Here is a 14,466-nt window from a genome sequence, read left to right on the forward strand (position 1 = left end):
GAGTATGTGCTTGGTGCATTACATAAACCAAATCCCATTCGGTTAAACTGGAACATCCCATACGTGGTTATAAACGCGGTTTTTTTCTTATCCGAATTCTTGACTTTAATCAGTAAATAGGCCCAGTTTGCATCTAGTTTAGAAAACCAAAGATTTCCCGTCAGTGTATCTAGGCATTCGTCTACCAAAGGTAGAGGAAATACGTTTTTCTTGTTCACAGCATTTAATGCCCTGTAGTCTATACACCAACAAAGAGTTCCATCTTTATTTCTGACTAGTACTGGCGCTGAAGCCCATTTAGAGGTTGAGGGTTCGATTACTCCTGCACCTAGCAATTTATTGAGGTGTTTTTCTTCTTCATCCACATAGCAAGCTGGTGTTCTTCGCAATCGTTGTTTATTTGCCCGGAATCTCTGGTATCTATGTTCTATTGCGGTGAAATTTACTAGGTCATATTCATTTGTTGCAAATACATCAGAGTATGAAGGAAGAACTGCCTGAAGTAGGTCCCTCTCTTCTGAGGACCTAGCCAGAAGATCTTTCAAATGATCTGGCCCCGCCATCACCAAACTTTTTATATCCCTCAGCTCAGTCCTCAACTCAAATCCTTAAAGGAAGAGTGCATCAATTTGAGGTAAAAACTCAGAATTGAGGCCGAGTAATGACTTGAGGAAAGTTGGTGGCGGCAGGGCCTGGTATCTCAACATCTGAGGAATCCGTGGTGGATGCTACTTTTGGGATTTTCACTGTCTCTGGATCATTGTCGGGCAATATTTCATGTATAAAGTGAGCAAATCCAACTCCTTGACCCTGAATTGAACTCTATTGGTTCAATAACGTAATCGCATGACATGACTGCACTACAAGGCAACCTCAGCACAAAACAAGGGGGCACTATTTCATTATTTGAAACTTTAACTTCTGCCACATGTAAATTGCTGCAGCTGTCTATAGAACAACTCATGCGAAACCGCCCATGACCAATCTCGAGTTTACCATTACTCATATTGATGATTGCCCCATGCAGATAAAGAAAACCCAGTCCCAGTAACATATCATCTCCCACTGGCGCTGTTATCAGGGATCGAAGAATGGCCTAAGGCCCCGACCCCTTGTCGTTTCCCTCTGACTTAGCACCTTCTTCAAAGGAGACTGATTTCGAAGGTTTATTCAATGCCCTAAGACTTGGACAAGCACTTCGGAAATGTCAAGTTCCTCCACAGTGAAAACATCTAGGATCTGGAGAGGGAGAGCATGATGGAGACCTTGTCCGCTCAAAATTCCTCTGAGGACTCCGATTAAATCTGAATCTTTGTGGGCTTGCAGGCCTCTCTCTCACCAAAGCATCCATCTTTTTAATAACGGCTTTAATACTATTGGCCAGATATCCCATTTGATCCTCTAATTTGATCATCCTCTGAGTACCTCTTTCTCCTTGAGATCTAGGAGCTCTTACTAGAGCTACGGTAGCGTGAGAACATGCAGATAATTCTGCATCTTCACCACAAACCGCAACTTCTTTTACATCCCTCCTTCCCTTTCTATAGATGGCATAATGATTATATTGGAAGCTCTTGAGATTGTCAATAGTTTCCTCTATAGTCAACGGATAGAGATTAATGGCGTATTGTCCTGCCTCTTTTGTCTGTGCATCTATGACATATACGCTAAATCGCTGGTTTAAGCATATAGTCCTCAGGTAGACATTCATAAGCTCGAAGAGCCAGCTGAAAAACACGATCAGCCCACTCTTACAGTCTTTCTCCAGTTTCCTGAGACAAAGAATTGATTTTAAGCTGTGCAGTCCCAGGGATTTCTTTATAGCCAAACCTTTTCTCCATTTTTTGTCTCCGTCCTGTGAGATGATAGTGGCGTAATATTCACTCGCCCTACCCTCCAAACACCATCCCAAGTAATCTCGTGATTCTTGGGGCCTCCTATTTCTAATCTCAGAAAACCGAGTAAACTTTTGTTGGAGAGCCTTCCAAGAATCTGAACCATAAAATTTCAATGTGTTTGGTAAGATATCAATGCGATCAGCCCTTCTATTCTGGTGGTTTATGTTTTGCGCAACTGGCTGTTGTGGTTGAGGTGGTTGGTGAGCAATCGGTTGTTGTAGTTGTGGTGGTTGCTGTAAGTTTTGTTCTTGCTGTTGTGCATGTGGAATTGGTGGTTGTACAAGATACATGTCTGCTGGTCTCTGAAGTTGTTGTTGTTGATGCAAGATGTTAGGGGGAAATGGCGTATGTTGTGCGGGTGTTTGTGGCTGCGGCTGAGCTATATATGCTTGTGGTACATGTATTTGTTGTTGTGCATGTAACTGCGGCATTGTCTGTACATTTAGTGGTATGTGTTGTGGCAGTTGAATCATGTTTGGTGCCTGTTGTTGCAGTTGCTGCTGAGCAGGCACTGCCAGTTGGTGCACCTGATTTTGAGTTTGCTGATGTGGTAATGTAAATTGTGGTACATAATTTTGTGCCAATTGTTGCTGAAATGTCTGTGGAGGTTGCTGCTGCATGTTATTTTGGACTAATTGAGGTTGCTGAAATGCAGTGTTTGTGTGCAATTGTGTTGGTTGCTGAACATATTGCATGGCATTGCTCAAAGCTTGATTTTGTGAAAATGCCACATTGTATGTGTTTTGATAAATGTCATGTTGTTGTGGCAGTAAAAGCTGGTTTGGATTGAACTGAACTTGCGGATATGATGGTTGCATAAAATTGAGGTTAACACCCTGACCGCCAAACGGTATATAACCGCTTTGGGGTAAAGATGTACCTACAGTAGATGGTAACATGCTAAGAATTGCACCCATGCCATTAACTGGTAAATAACCGCTTTGTGGCATAGTTGCAGTCGTGGCATATGATACCATATTGAGATTTACAATCTGAGCATTTGATACAGATGTACTGGTGTTTGGTTGCACACTATTAATCATACCCTGTGGTGCGGTTATGCCAGTGTAAGTTGGTACCGACCCCTGGACACCAACCAGTAGGTGAATCTCAGATGTCTGTAAAGGTAACCCACTAACACCTCCATAACCTGATGTGGCTTGATTGGATAACATTAAACCCTGACTACTTGACGGCATGGTTCCGCCCTGTGTCTGGGAGTACGTACCCATAGCCCTAGACGCAACTTGTTCAGTTGGCATCAACCCATTTGCACTCGCCGGTAATATGTAACCGCCCTGTGCCATGAAATGAACACCCACCAACTGATACATTTGTGTCAAATATTTCAGATTTGACAGGAACACCTGGAGTAGTAGGTTGCATAGTGGACCCTTGAGGCACACCGGTATAGAGTGTACAAGGAACATTATTTAACATAGTGTTTTCTGGTTCACTCTTAAACCCTGTACTCGTCGACATAGCAGGCCAGTTAAATAATAAGGGTTTTGGCCTAACATCCTTTAATCCATTTTTCTCCCTGTTTTTGCTATCAATCATCTCTAACACCTGCGAACTGAGTGCGCTAGGAATTGTAGGAACAATTGTTTCCTTTGATGCATTTACCCCATTCTCAGGCGCAAGAGATGTTTGAACTTCACTTTCTGGTGAAGATATCGATGGTGATAACTGCAAGTTATCCATCTGATTTTCTAGAGAAAAATTTAAATCTGGGTTTTCGTCATAGTTTATTACACCTGCATCTTCATCTGCAATCCTCGCATGGCGAACTTGTTGTAATTCTTGGAGATTGCGGATTGTGTAGCCAACACCAACTGATACATTTGTGTCAAATATTTCAGATTTGACAGGAACACCTGGAGTAGTAAATACCCCAGATGACTCTGACCCAGTGATCTGAGAATGTTGTTGTGTAGCCGAGAAACTACCAAGCATAAATTAGAGATATCTGGTGTCTTACCTGACAATATATGTGGCAGATTACAGACAAGAATAAATACAAAGGAAAACACAGGTAGATGTGGAAGGGTCAACGGTGGAAACGGAACTGGAGCTCCAGCGGGTGGTCTTGGGATGTTGGAATATACCATGTGACATCAGGGTTAGAGGTCATACATAAAAATTAGCATACGTCGGGAGAATACAATATGTGTTTACACTACAATATGCAATGATATTTCAATGCATTACTATGGAATTTGTATGCTATTAGAAATTAAACTGAAGGGCTTGATAGTATGATATGTTTTGCAGTTGTATGCTTTGACATTTCAACAAAAGTTCTAAATAGATTGTTATCAACTATCGTAATTTCTTTCACAACTTGATGTGTCATCAATATGTCCCTCTACAGCATACGGGTCAAATATAGCTTTTAAATAAATAAGAACCGTTTATGTTTGTGTAATTCTAAGATAGACTTTATGAATAAGAAAAAATAAAATAGTTACTGTAGTATTTTTTAGTCATAGCATACCTCCCACACAATGATAAAACCGGTGTCTAGATTAGAGGAAAAACTATCAACATAAAATTCATTTTGGACAGCGAAATGATGAATTGATTCAGAGTGCTTGTTATTATTGCGTATCATGTCTGGCTTGTACAAAGTTCTTCCGTTTATAAAATGTACATAACATCTGTTATGATTGCCAAATTTTAAATCACTGACAATTATAAATAAGGATGTTAATAATCCAGCTAGATATTATTCAAATCCGTTTTTTAAAGAGTTAAACAAGTTTTCAACTAAATATATCTGAATTTAGAGACTTAAATCGTTAAATCTTGTATCACCAGTTGATGTTATTTATCTGACGATTGGCCATCCAAACCAGCTATTTATTAAAAATACTCGAGCCTTCAATTTGTTTTTTCTCTGTTTCACATTTATAAAATTTCAATAATCATTAAATCAATTTTTCCATGGTACAATGTACATGTACAACTATACACTGTACCCTAGGTTAGGTAATGTTGAATTAAACAGAGGAGTAATTAAAAATACAAATGGTAATGAGGTCATGATTTATTGTTTCCCAGATTTGTCTTAAAGATATATTCCTATTTAATTGAAATAGAAATTTTAGTCTGAGTAATAATATGGAGTGTGTTGTCAAATTCAGGCTTACTATCTTATTTCATTAACAGATATACACTTTCTAGATCGTACATATATAGTCATTTTCTGTTTTATCAGATCATCAACATCCTGAGATGCATAAGATTATTTTTGTAGGACTTTGTTCTTCCTGAATATTGTGAACGAAGTATCAATCTTGTTTAAATTCAATCTATATACCTCCCTTCCGATGCGCCGCTGCTATCAATGTGTGGTTTTGAGCAAGTTCCACGAAGAGTTAGAATGCTTATAGATTCAATTTCACGGTTGATACTCGATTTCGGAGATTTTCTGAAGACTTGGCTATTGCTTTTATTCTTATTATTTGGTTGGTTTTGTATGTTTTATTTATCCAGAATCTTTAAATGTAAACATATACCCAACCAACCCATTGCCATATTCTTCATGAAAGCTTTACATTTAGACAATGAAGTGGGTCAGCATAGAATACACCAATAAAACGTCTTACCCCGTAATATGGAAGGATATGTGTATTTCAGTTGGTGGAATACACATCCAGATTATGAAGCAAGTGAAAAGTCCTTATTTATGATCATTAATTATAAGTTGTTAGTTATTGGTTCACGGTTGATTTAACTGACGGTCAGTCACTACAAATTCCTGACCAACCAATTCACTAAAGTGACAAAACAAAGGATACACAAGCCGAATATATAAAAGCCTTTAACAACGATTAACTAAAAAGATCACAGATGACACGTTTAATCGAACTGGAACTGTGAAAACATTTTTTTAGTATCTTAAAGATTTGTCACTAAATTTCTCATATTACTGTGTAAGATATATTCTTTATTTATCTTGAAAACATTTCAGTAAGATTACCTTACACTGAAAAATATTTCATTTTTTAATTATTTTCTTTATGTACTTGAACTCCCCCATTACGCCTAAAACACAAGTCTGTTATGAAAAATGTCATAATTTTAGATTCTTCCTTGATTTATTTACTATCTCAATATTGTTAATTTCCTTTAGGAGATGAACAAGATAATGAAGTATAATTTAAGTGCTTTAATTTATTCTAATTATGTACAATACTAGTCAAGGAAATATGTTCAACTTATTTTGTTCCATAATTAAAATGCACGAGTACGACGATTGCTAATTGATATCTATTTATCACAATGATTTATAACAATTTATATAAATCAAACGATTATTGTATGATGTAACATGATCAAAACCCAGTACTACATATTAAAGTAAATAAATGAAAAACTGAAAAGGATATAATTCTCTTACATAACAGATCTAAACAAGACTTTTTGATCAATGTTAAGAATTTAAGGCAGACTTAAGTGTATAAAATATATTGTTTTTTTAGCAGAATAAATGGGTGTAGGAAGCTAAATCCGCTAAATCATGCTAAGTTTAATTCCTGTTTTAGAACTTACATATTTTGCATTTAATACCTTTAAAAGCTTCATGTATATAATATACTCATATGTAAAAGAGCTTTGACATTTGTATAGAAGTTTAAGTAACACATTAATACGGGAAGTTAAAACAAAGTTGGATTTCCTTTCACTTACATTTATATATAAGACTCAACAGATATTGTGATAATTTTCCAAGAGCAAACTCAACATTTCTTTCCATCGAACATTAAAATAACTTTTTTTAAAATCAAGAATACTTCTTATCTACATGTTTAATCTGTCTCGGGGTACAGTACTCGTCTTTTTGTCGATTTAAGCACATACTTATTTGTGGAAAAATCTTGCATTTTATATTTAGAAGTTTTCGTGATCGATCCCTATACACTTTTTTGTCATTCCGTGAGCGGATCGATACGCAGGATCAAAGACGCTCCGAAAACTTGATTAAATTCACACGGTGCTTCGGTCGCGGACGTTTATTAAAAACTAAAAACTCCTGAATGAATATTATTTTTTTTAACATTGGGTACTAGTAATTATAAACTTTGATTTACTAATTAATTGATAAACAATGTTTTCGATAGGCAGAATATATTAACAATCAACACAAATTATTGCTCAGTGAATTGACAACCCATCCTACTTGCCAGATTAATTAATATGGAACGCAAAGTAATATACATTTTGAGGTTTCTGTTTAATTTTGCATGTACTTACATATAGTCCTTACATATAGTCTTTAATATATGCACTCTTATAAAATCCTTTTCTTGCTTATATGACTGATACTGTAAATTCCTTATATTACGCGAGTACTTAATTTTGCGAGCCCGCTGGTTTGTATCAAATCGCGATAATATAAAATCGCGAACGTTGAACTTTTCTTCTTATTTCTTATGGTTTTCAACTCTCAGAAAATAATGGTGAGTTTTTACAATCCGCGAAGAATGCTTCTCTCGATTTTACGCGGATATTAATTCCGCGTTTAATTAGGAGTATACTGTCATTGGGAAATAACGAGTAAATTGTTTGTTGTTTACCCTTTTGCTTCGATTGCCATAATATTTCAGGTAATTGCTTGTCCCTCCCCTCACTTTCTGCCTAAACCAAACTGACTGACATTGAAATTCAATGCTCCAACCGTCTTATGGAAGGTTTTAATTACGGAAAGAAAATAAATTTGCGTATATGTAAAAAAATGATATGTTTGTTTATGTTAACGATTTTCAGTTTACCTGTTCACCAAATTCCGAAATCGGATAAACATTTTAGTATCAACAAAATAAATATGCACTTTTTTTCAAATTCCTCGTTATAAAAATAATTTTATATGAAATTTAGCATGTGGCCATGGTTTTGTTCAAACAATAGAAAGCAATTGACTCTATTTAAGTGTTGTTATTCTCTTTTGAACATCTGCTGATTCATCAGACATCGTTAATAAAACTCAATGTGTTGCCTTTTTTTCTCAGAAATATTTCACTAGATTATATCTAATCTTTCATCCTCCTTTTTAGCAAAACATTCTGCGACTTTTTTTTCTCAAGTGCTTCAAATAATAATCAATAGATAATATTTAACGACTCTTGATTTTATGATAAAATTCGGTGCTTATAGACTGCATCTTTAGATCATGATGATGATAATTGTTTTCAGAAATATGGTTATTGAACTAAAAAAAAGTGAAACTTAAGCAATAATATCGAGCATTGTTTTAAGCTCTGTTTTAACTTTGATTTCCTTCATGATGTTATGCTAATGTTATTATACTGTAGCTATAGTCCTGAAATATAAAATGTAAATATACCAATCATTTATATTGTCGTTTGATTCTACAACTTGTTTGTATTGTGGAAATATTCTTATCGTTAAATCAAGAAGAGGATCATCAACGACCTTTATAACTTAACTTATTCTCCTATATATTTTTTTACCATCGTTGGGGAATTTTCATATTTTTTCTATGTTTTCATACAAATTATATCGATTAAAACGAAATATGAAAACGTTTAACATTCTTTTATTCATAAGACAATGATAAGATGAACGTCCATTTCTCTTCTAGAACATTTTTATTGGTACAATTCAGTTACATGTATTATTTTTCTACAATGTTCTTAATGTGTGTTATTTTTTCATAATATTCCGTATCAAAGTTCAGTCGCTGGTAATATTCCTCCTGTGTCCTGTTATAAATTAGTTCGTCCATACAAAGTAAGGCTTGACTTTGGTAATTGTGGTGAAATTTATTGGCAAAGAACTCAGGTCGACGAGCAAGAAGAGGAAGATCTCCGACTCCAAATATACAGATCGATCGAACAAATTTACCGTGACATTGGAGTGAATTTCCCGTATCCCTCCAGTTCTTAAAGCGAGATAGAAAAGGTTTTCGTACACCAAAATCTGTCTCTAAGTCACCTTAAAAAAAAAAAAAATGAATTAAACTCAAGTATACATTTTTTATTTAATTAAGGTAACCCACAACATCTAGGCTTAAGAATACCAGTTATACGTGAGATACAGAACTTATAATTCTTTGTTATCTAGGAAAAGCTCAGGTTATTTTATATTACATTTATATTTTGAAAAGTAAATATTTAGGTTATGACATAGAATGAACGCGACAAACATGCTGAACTGTTTATTTATATGTAAATCAAATAAACAGATAAAAACACCAGCTTAAAAAAGAATGTTTACCTGTATATTGAACCAATGCAATTAAAAACATGGCACGAGAATTATTTACACAACCAAGAATGGTAAGATTTAAGTCTTGCTGGTAACTCTACGAGTGACACTCAATTTTAGTTGATTATTAGCAATGCAATACTGAAGCATTGTAATAACCAAAGAAAAATAGAAAATAAAATTTGACCAGTATTGTGACCATACCCGATTAAGAATTAAAAAACTCAAAATATATAACAGGTATGAATTTGTCGTACGTTAACTTTCAGGTTATAAAATGTATCAACTCAAAATACTTATTGAAATAATTATGTTGTTTGTGGAGATAAAAGCTGCTTTACATCGCACTGGTTCTGATACATGTATTAAATTGCACATCAAGAATATGGTACCATATAAATATCTTTTAATACTTACCCTTGAAACTCCCCGGAATGCCGAGCTGGGGATTATGAATCAAGGTGGCAAAGTATGTTTCGTCTGGGACTTCTGTTTTCTTTACCCATCTGAGAAAATCAGCAGCTACATCGTTATTGATGACGTATTCCACAAATTTTCTGTTTAAAGTCACGTGAACCGATCCTTTTACGGGGTGTATATCATGAGGAGGTTGCTCTCTTATATTCCATCTATATTTGTTTGCTCTAATTGAATATAAAAAAGATTATTAGAAATCTGTAAAACAGCATTAATTTATTTCATCGAAACGCATTAAGAAACTTTATGCGAAAGATTTATATTCATACATTTAAGTACAGATATAAGTGACAAAAGTCTTAACACGGCCATGTCAATACTAAAAAAAAAATTGAAATACTAAATATTGATATAAATCAAAAGACTGCAATTTTTTACCAGTGTATTTGTATATGCAAAAAAAAAAAATAGAATAAAGAAATTATTTATTTTACTAAATTTGAATAAGAAGAGCTGTTATGGTTCTCATTCCATGAAAGTTATTTCCCTTGGCTGCTATCTTTGTTTGTCAAAGATGTGAATTTTTCACTTTGACTACCAATTTTAGGTATGTTAAAAATGTACAGTGAAAAAAATTCAAACAGCACTACAAATACAAAGTAAAAAAAGCTCTAACCAACGTAAATACATCATTTAAAAAATTCTATCTGCGTTAAAATACCCGGTAGTGCAAGTTGATATTGGTTGAATAATAAAGGAATCATGGCAGTTTGACCCAAAATATGGCCGTCAGCTGGAGGTTACTCCTGCTGGAATTACTTTTCTGAACTCATCTTAAGGGTAAAATAATCCTGCCATAATAGAAGCATCAAATAAGACAGTTTGTATATGTACATGTATATAGCTAATGATACAAATGTTGAAAAACATTTAAATATTTTTAATGCCATAAACTGCATACCTCTTGATCGTCCCCTCTGCGTCATTTGAACCATTATAAATTTTTAAAATTTTCACCAACTCATAATTTGTACGAAGTGGAAATTCCTGTCCAGTGAGATTGATAAAATATTTCCAAGTTGAAAATGATAAAAGATTTCTCATGCATTCAATCTCTGGTAATAAAACACCTATTTTCCCCCAGTTCACTGAATATCTTTTCGACGTTAAGAAAACGTTTGGAAAGCAACGTGTGATGCATTTAAATCCATTGAAGACGTTAGGATGTGTTTTCTTGTCCACGTGAACACAGTAAACATTTTGTGGTCGGTAAATGGCTCTCAAAAGAAACTCAAATTGTTCTGGACTTTTGTAAACAAGAATGCTGTAGGCAATTGGGAAATGTTTCTCCTCGTCTGATAAAGAATCTGTTATATATCCTCTTGACGAAATAAAATGTCCACAGTCTTTTGTTTGCTGACACACTGGCAGTGAGGGTATTTTGGTGTTCATTTTACGTCGTACGTTTTTGATTTCCTTTAAATTGTTTTCAAACAGTAGGCTACAATCCACGTTTGAGACACGTCTTGAAGGACCAAAGAATCCTTCAAGTGAACCATTCACTGCTTGTGAGTCTTTGTACAAAGGTGAAAACGATACAGCAAACTGTGGCCCAATGTTAAATAGTTTGTATCTAAATTGCATCTCTAAATCATGTTCCGTTTCTCTGTTCTTTGAATCCGGATTCGTCCGATTTTTATAATTGGTTTCAAGAAAGGCTGTATTATTTATCCCATGATACACTTTGAATTTTAAAATATAATGTGTTAAAAACGTTAGACAAAAACTATAAAATAAAACCCAAATCAAGAATCTTTTTCCGTTAGTAAATTTTGAAGTCATTGTAGTTGCTTTAAGAAGAGACACGTTTGAGGGGTCATGAATATGTATATCTTATGAATTTCAGCCGTGATTGGGATTTTTATGTATTATAAATTCTTATCGATTATTGTTTTTCTTTACTTTTTCTTTTGCGATGCGAGATAATCAGTGATTCTGGAATGTTCACTCCTTGTATGGCGGTAATGCATGCAACACATGTTGTGAGTGAGACACAAAAAAGTGAAACACTGTAAATCAGCCAGACAAAGTGAATTATCATCTGTCCGATAAAATCTCGAGCCTGCAATAAAACGGTTGTATAAGTGTCGTCAGCTTTTATTCTTTCCAATAAAAATGTATTTTCATAAACATAATAGGTGACTACGATATGCCAGGTTTACTATGTGTTCATAGTGAGAAAAAATATTCTATGATCAAATGAAACGTGCAACAATAGATTTATATATTATGTTTTCTATTGCTGACAAACACTAAGTGTATTTTCTTTATATTCTATATAACACATCTCTTATCTTGATCGCTGATTATATGTTTTAATGAAAAATTTGTTTCGAAACGTTTGTTTTTTTAAATTATGCTTCTCTAAGGCCCTTTCACATCAAGTTGCGTTCCCATATAGTGGTCACGGCGTTGTAAAATCCCTGGTATAGCCGAAGTATGCTAGGGAGAAAATGCCCAGGCGGCGAGTTCTACTTGGCGATTGACTCTCGCCGAGTATCTGCAAAGCGTCCATGACGTACTAAGAGTTTTTACTTTGCGATCACGGCGGGTCCAGTGCACTGACTGCGTACACAAGACGTTCTTTACTTATGGGAATGTACATTTCAATTTTTAACGCGAAACAACAAGAAATTTGAACTTTATAACAAGTAAATAATTTAAAAAAATTTCTTTGTTTAATGACATGAGGTTAAGGTTATTGAAACATCACTTTTGAAATAATATGTGACAAGACAAAAAAAAAGTGTTTAAAAAAATAACCGTTATTAGCTGCTAGAAAACATGAATGGATAGTAATAAAAAACATTCCACGAATTACATGATCGATTTGGTCCTGATATAATCCCAGATGTTGCTTTATACATGGTTATCCACATCAGGTTTGCTTGCTATAGTACAACAACTATTGTTCAAGATGTGTGGTCTGGCTGACATCGCACTAGAAATACCGAAGAGGTGCGTTATAAATGCCGATAATCGCAGCAACAGCTCTTTAGGGGAATGATAAACACCGGGTTCAGACGCTGCGGATGCGTACGCCAATAAGAGCGCGCTTGAGACCCGGCAATCACATCAACAAAGAGGTCTCTGTGCAAGCGCAATTGACTAAGTACTGCATCTAGGCTCCAATTAAGTGCGTTACTTGAGAGCGCCAGCGGAGCTATAGTGGTTCTGTTGGAGACCTTACGACGCTGTCACAGCGACCCCACTTTGTTTCAATCGCATGTTTATCAGAACGCAGAGCCAAGGCTCGTACTTGTGCATGCTCAAAGTGCGCGCCGTCGCATGGCATTTTTGCAAGTCAAACACGACAAATGAAGATATTGCTGTGCTGTTGCTACGCTGTATGATACCCTTCTGCGTGTATAAGCACCTAGGCGTTTTAAAAATTTTTGGGGTGCAACGGGATCACTGAGGACGCAGTCAAGATGCAGTTCCTGTAATTAAAGAACAATTAGACATTTATAATCTCTATATAAATATGAGAAATACTGAAAATAAATTATCGACAGTAGAAATCTTTACTATAAATGTAATATATCTCTGTTAAATTAAATTTATAATACTAAACATGTGAACATCGAAAATAAAAAGAAACTAGAGCAAAGCTCGTTGCAAAGCAACGAGTGGGTTTTCCGCTAATGTCGAAAGTAATGCTAGAAGTACCTCTAAGAAGCAGTGTTCTTAATCTAATGACAAAAGTAACTGAAGTACAAAAAAGATTTTAAAAATCGACTGATTCTTGGTATGACTTAACAAAATCCGAATGGTTTTAAGTACAAATTAACAAAAAAACATAACCATTTCAAGACCGAGTTAACAAAAAATCCGAGTGTGTTTAAGTACGACTTAACAAATTTGACTTTATTTTAGGTAAAAGTTAACTTTACCTGGAACTAACATCTAATTTCTTAACCCAGAATGCAAAATGAAAATTTCCGTAAAAAATCAATTTTGTTTAAAACATTATTCTGAGCAACATTTCCTCTACACTGCTTTTCAAAGGGTTGACCTTTCGTACTATGTGCTTGTTGCATCATCAATTGTCAGAAACTTATCGATGTATAGTTTACTTAATTTTATTATTCCTCTGTGAATATTTTTATTTAAAATTACTATGAACCTGACAACATTGAAATGGTGAACATTTCAAAGGGCCCCGCTGATGTTATTTTAGAGAATTTTGCTTTGACCTTGACCTATAACTTGAAATTTTTCCAGCTGGCATAGAACTTCTAATTCAATTTCATTGCCCCTAACATATAGGCATTTTTGTTCAATCTGACCAAGATTAAGCATATCTGGGAAATAATCTACTGTCTAAAGCTAATTTTATTAAGATCTGCTATGACCTTCACATTGACATGGTTCAAGGTCACTGCACGCCATTAACCAATAAGCTCTGTTTAGGCAAAATATTAGCCAATTAGGGGCTAAAAGGAGAGTATATATATGCTAAGGCATCATGTAGGTGAAGTATGAGCCTGATTGGAGCAAAGGGAGAGATGTACTCCAGACAAGGATTTTTTAAATATAATTCTGCTATGACCTTCACAGTTTACCTTGAAAATAGGTTCAAGGTCACTACACACCCTTTACTCAAAAGCTCTGCTTATGTGAAGTCTGAGCCCTATAGGGGTTAGTAGAAAGTATATATGCTCTGAAAAAAGGATTTTTGCATGATCCGATATGATATTTCACCCTTTACCTAGAAATTTCATGCAAGGTCACTGCACATCGATTAACGATAGAGACAGTCTGTGAGTATAGCCAGATTGGACCAAAGGGAGAGAAGATATGCCCCAGACAAGGATTTTATATATGTAATTCTACTATGACCTTAACCTTATACCTA

At 35.0% G+C, this 14,466-nt stretch overlaps 3 protein-coding genes across 6 annotated transcripts in view; 1 reads left to right on the forward strand and 2 right to left on the reverse strand.

Moving 5' to 3' along the window:
* Nucleotides 1-14,466, forward strand: part of LOC128183730 (uncharacterized) — a 555,994-nt gene that overhangs the window by 423,440 nt on the left and 118,088 nt on the right. The gene's annotated exons all lie outside the window — the stretch shown is intronic.
* Nucleotides 1-14,466, reverse strand: part of LOC128183731 (beta-1,3-galactosyl-O-glycosyl-glycoprotein beta-1,6-N-acetylglucosaminyltransferase-like) — a 440,095-nt gene that overhangs the window by 411,194 nt on the left and 14,435 nt on the right. The window lies entirely within an intron of this gene.
* LOC128183734 (beta-1,3-galactosyl-O-glycosyl-glycoprotein beta-1,6-N-acetylglucosaminyltransferase 4-like) lies at nucleotides 8,500-11,390 on the reverse strand. The gene is made up of 3 exons (XM_052852882.1): nucleotides 10,510-11,390; nucleotides 9,549-9,775; nucleotides 8,500-8,858 (listed from the first exon to the last, which is right to left on the reverse strand). The coding sequence occupies exons 1-3, from the start codon at nucleotides 11,388-11,390 to the stop codon at nucleotides 8,539-8,541; spliced, it is 1,428 nt and encodes a 475-aa protein (XP_052708842.1). The 3' UTR covers nucleotides 8,500-8,538.

This window comes from Crassostrea angulata, chromosome 5 (genome assembly GCF_025612915.1).
Source record: "Crassostrea angulata isolate pt1a10 chromosome 5, ASM2561291v2, whole genome shotgun sequence".
NCBI lineage: Eukaryota > Metazoa > Mollusca > Bivalvia > Ostreida > Ostreidae > Magallana > Magallana angulata.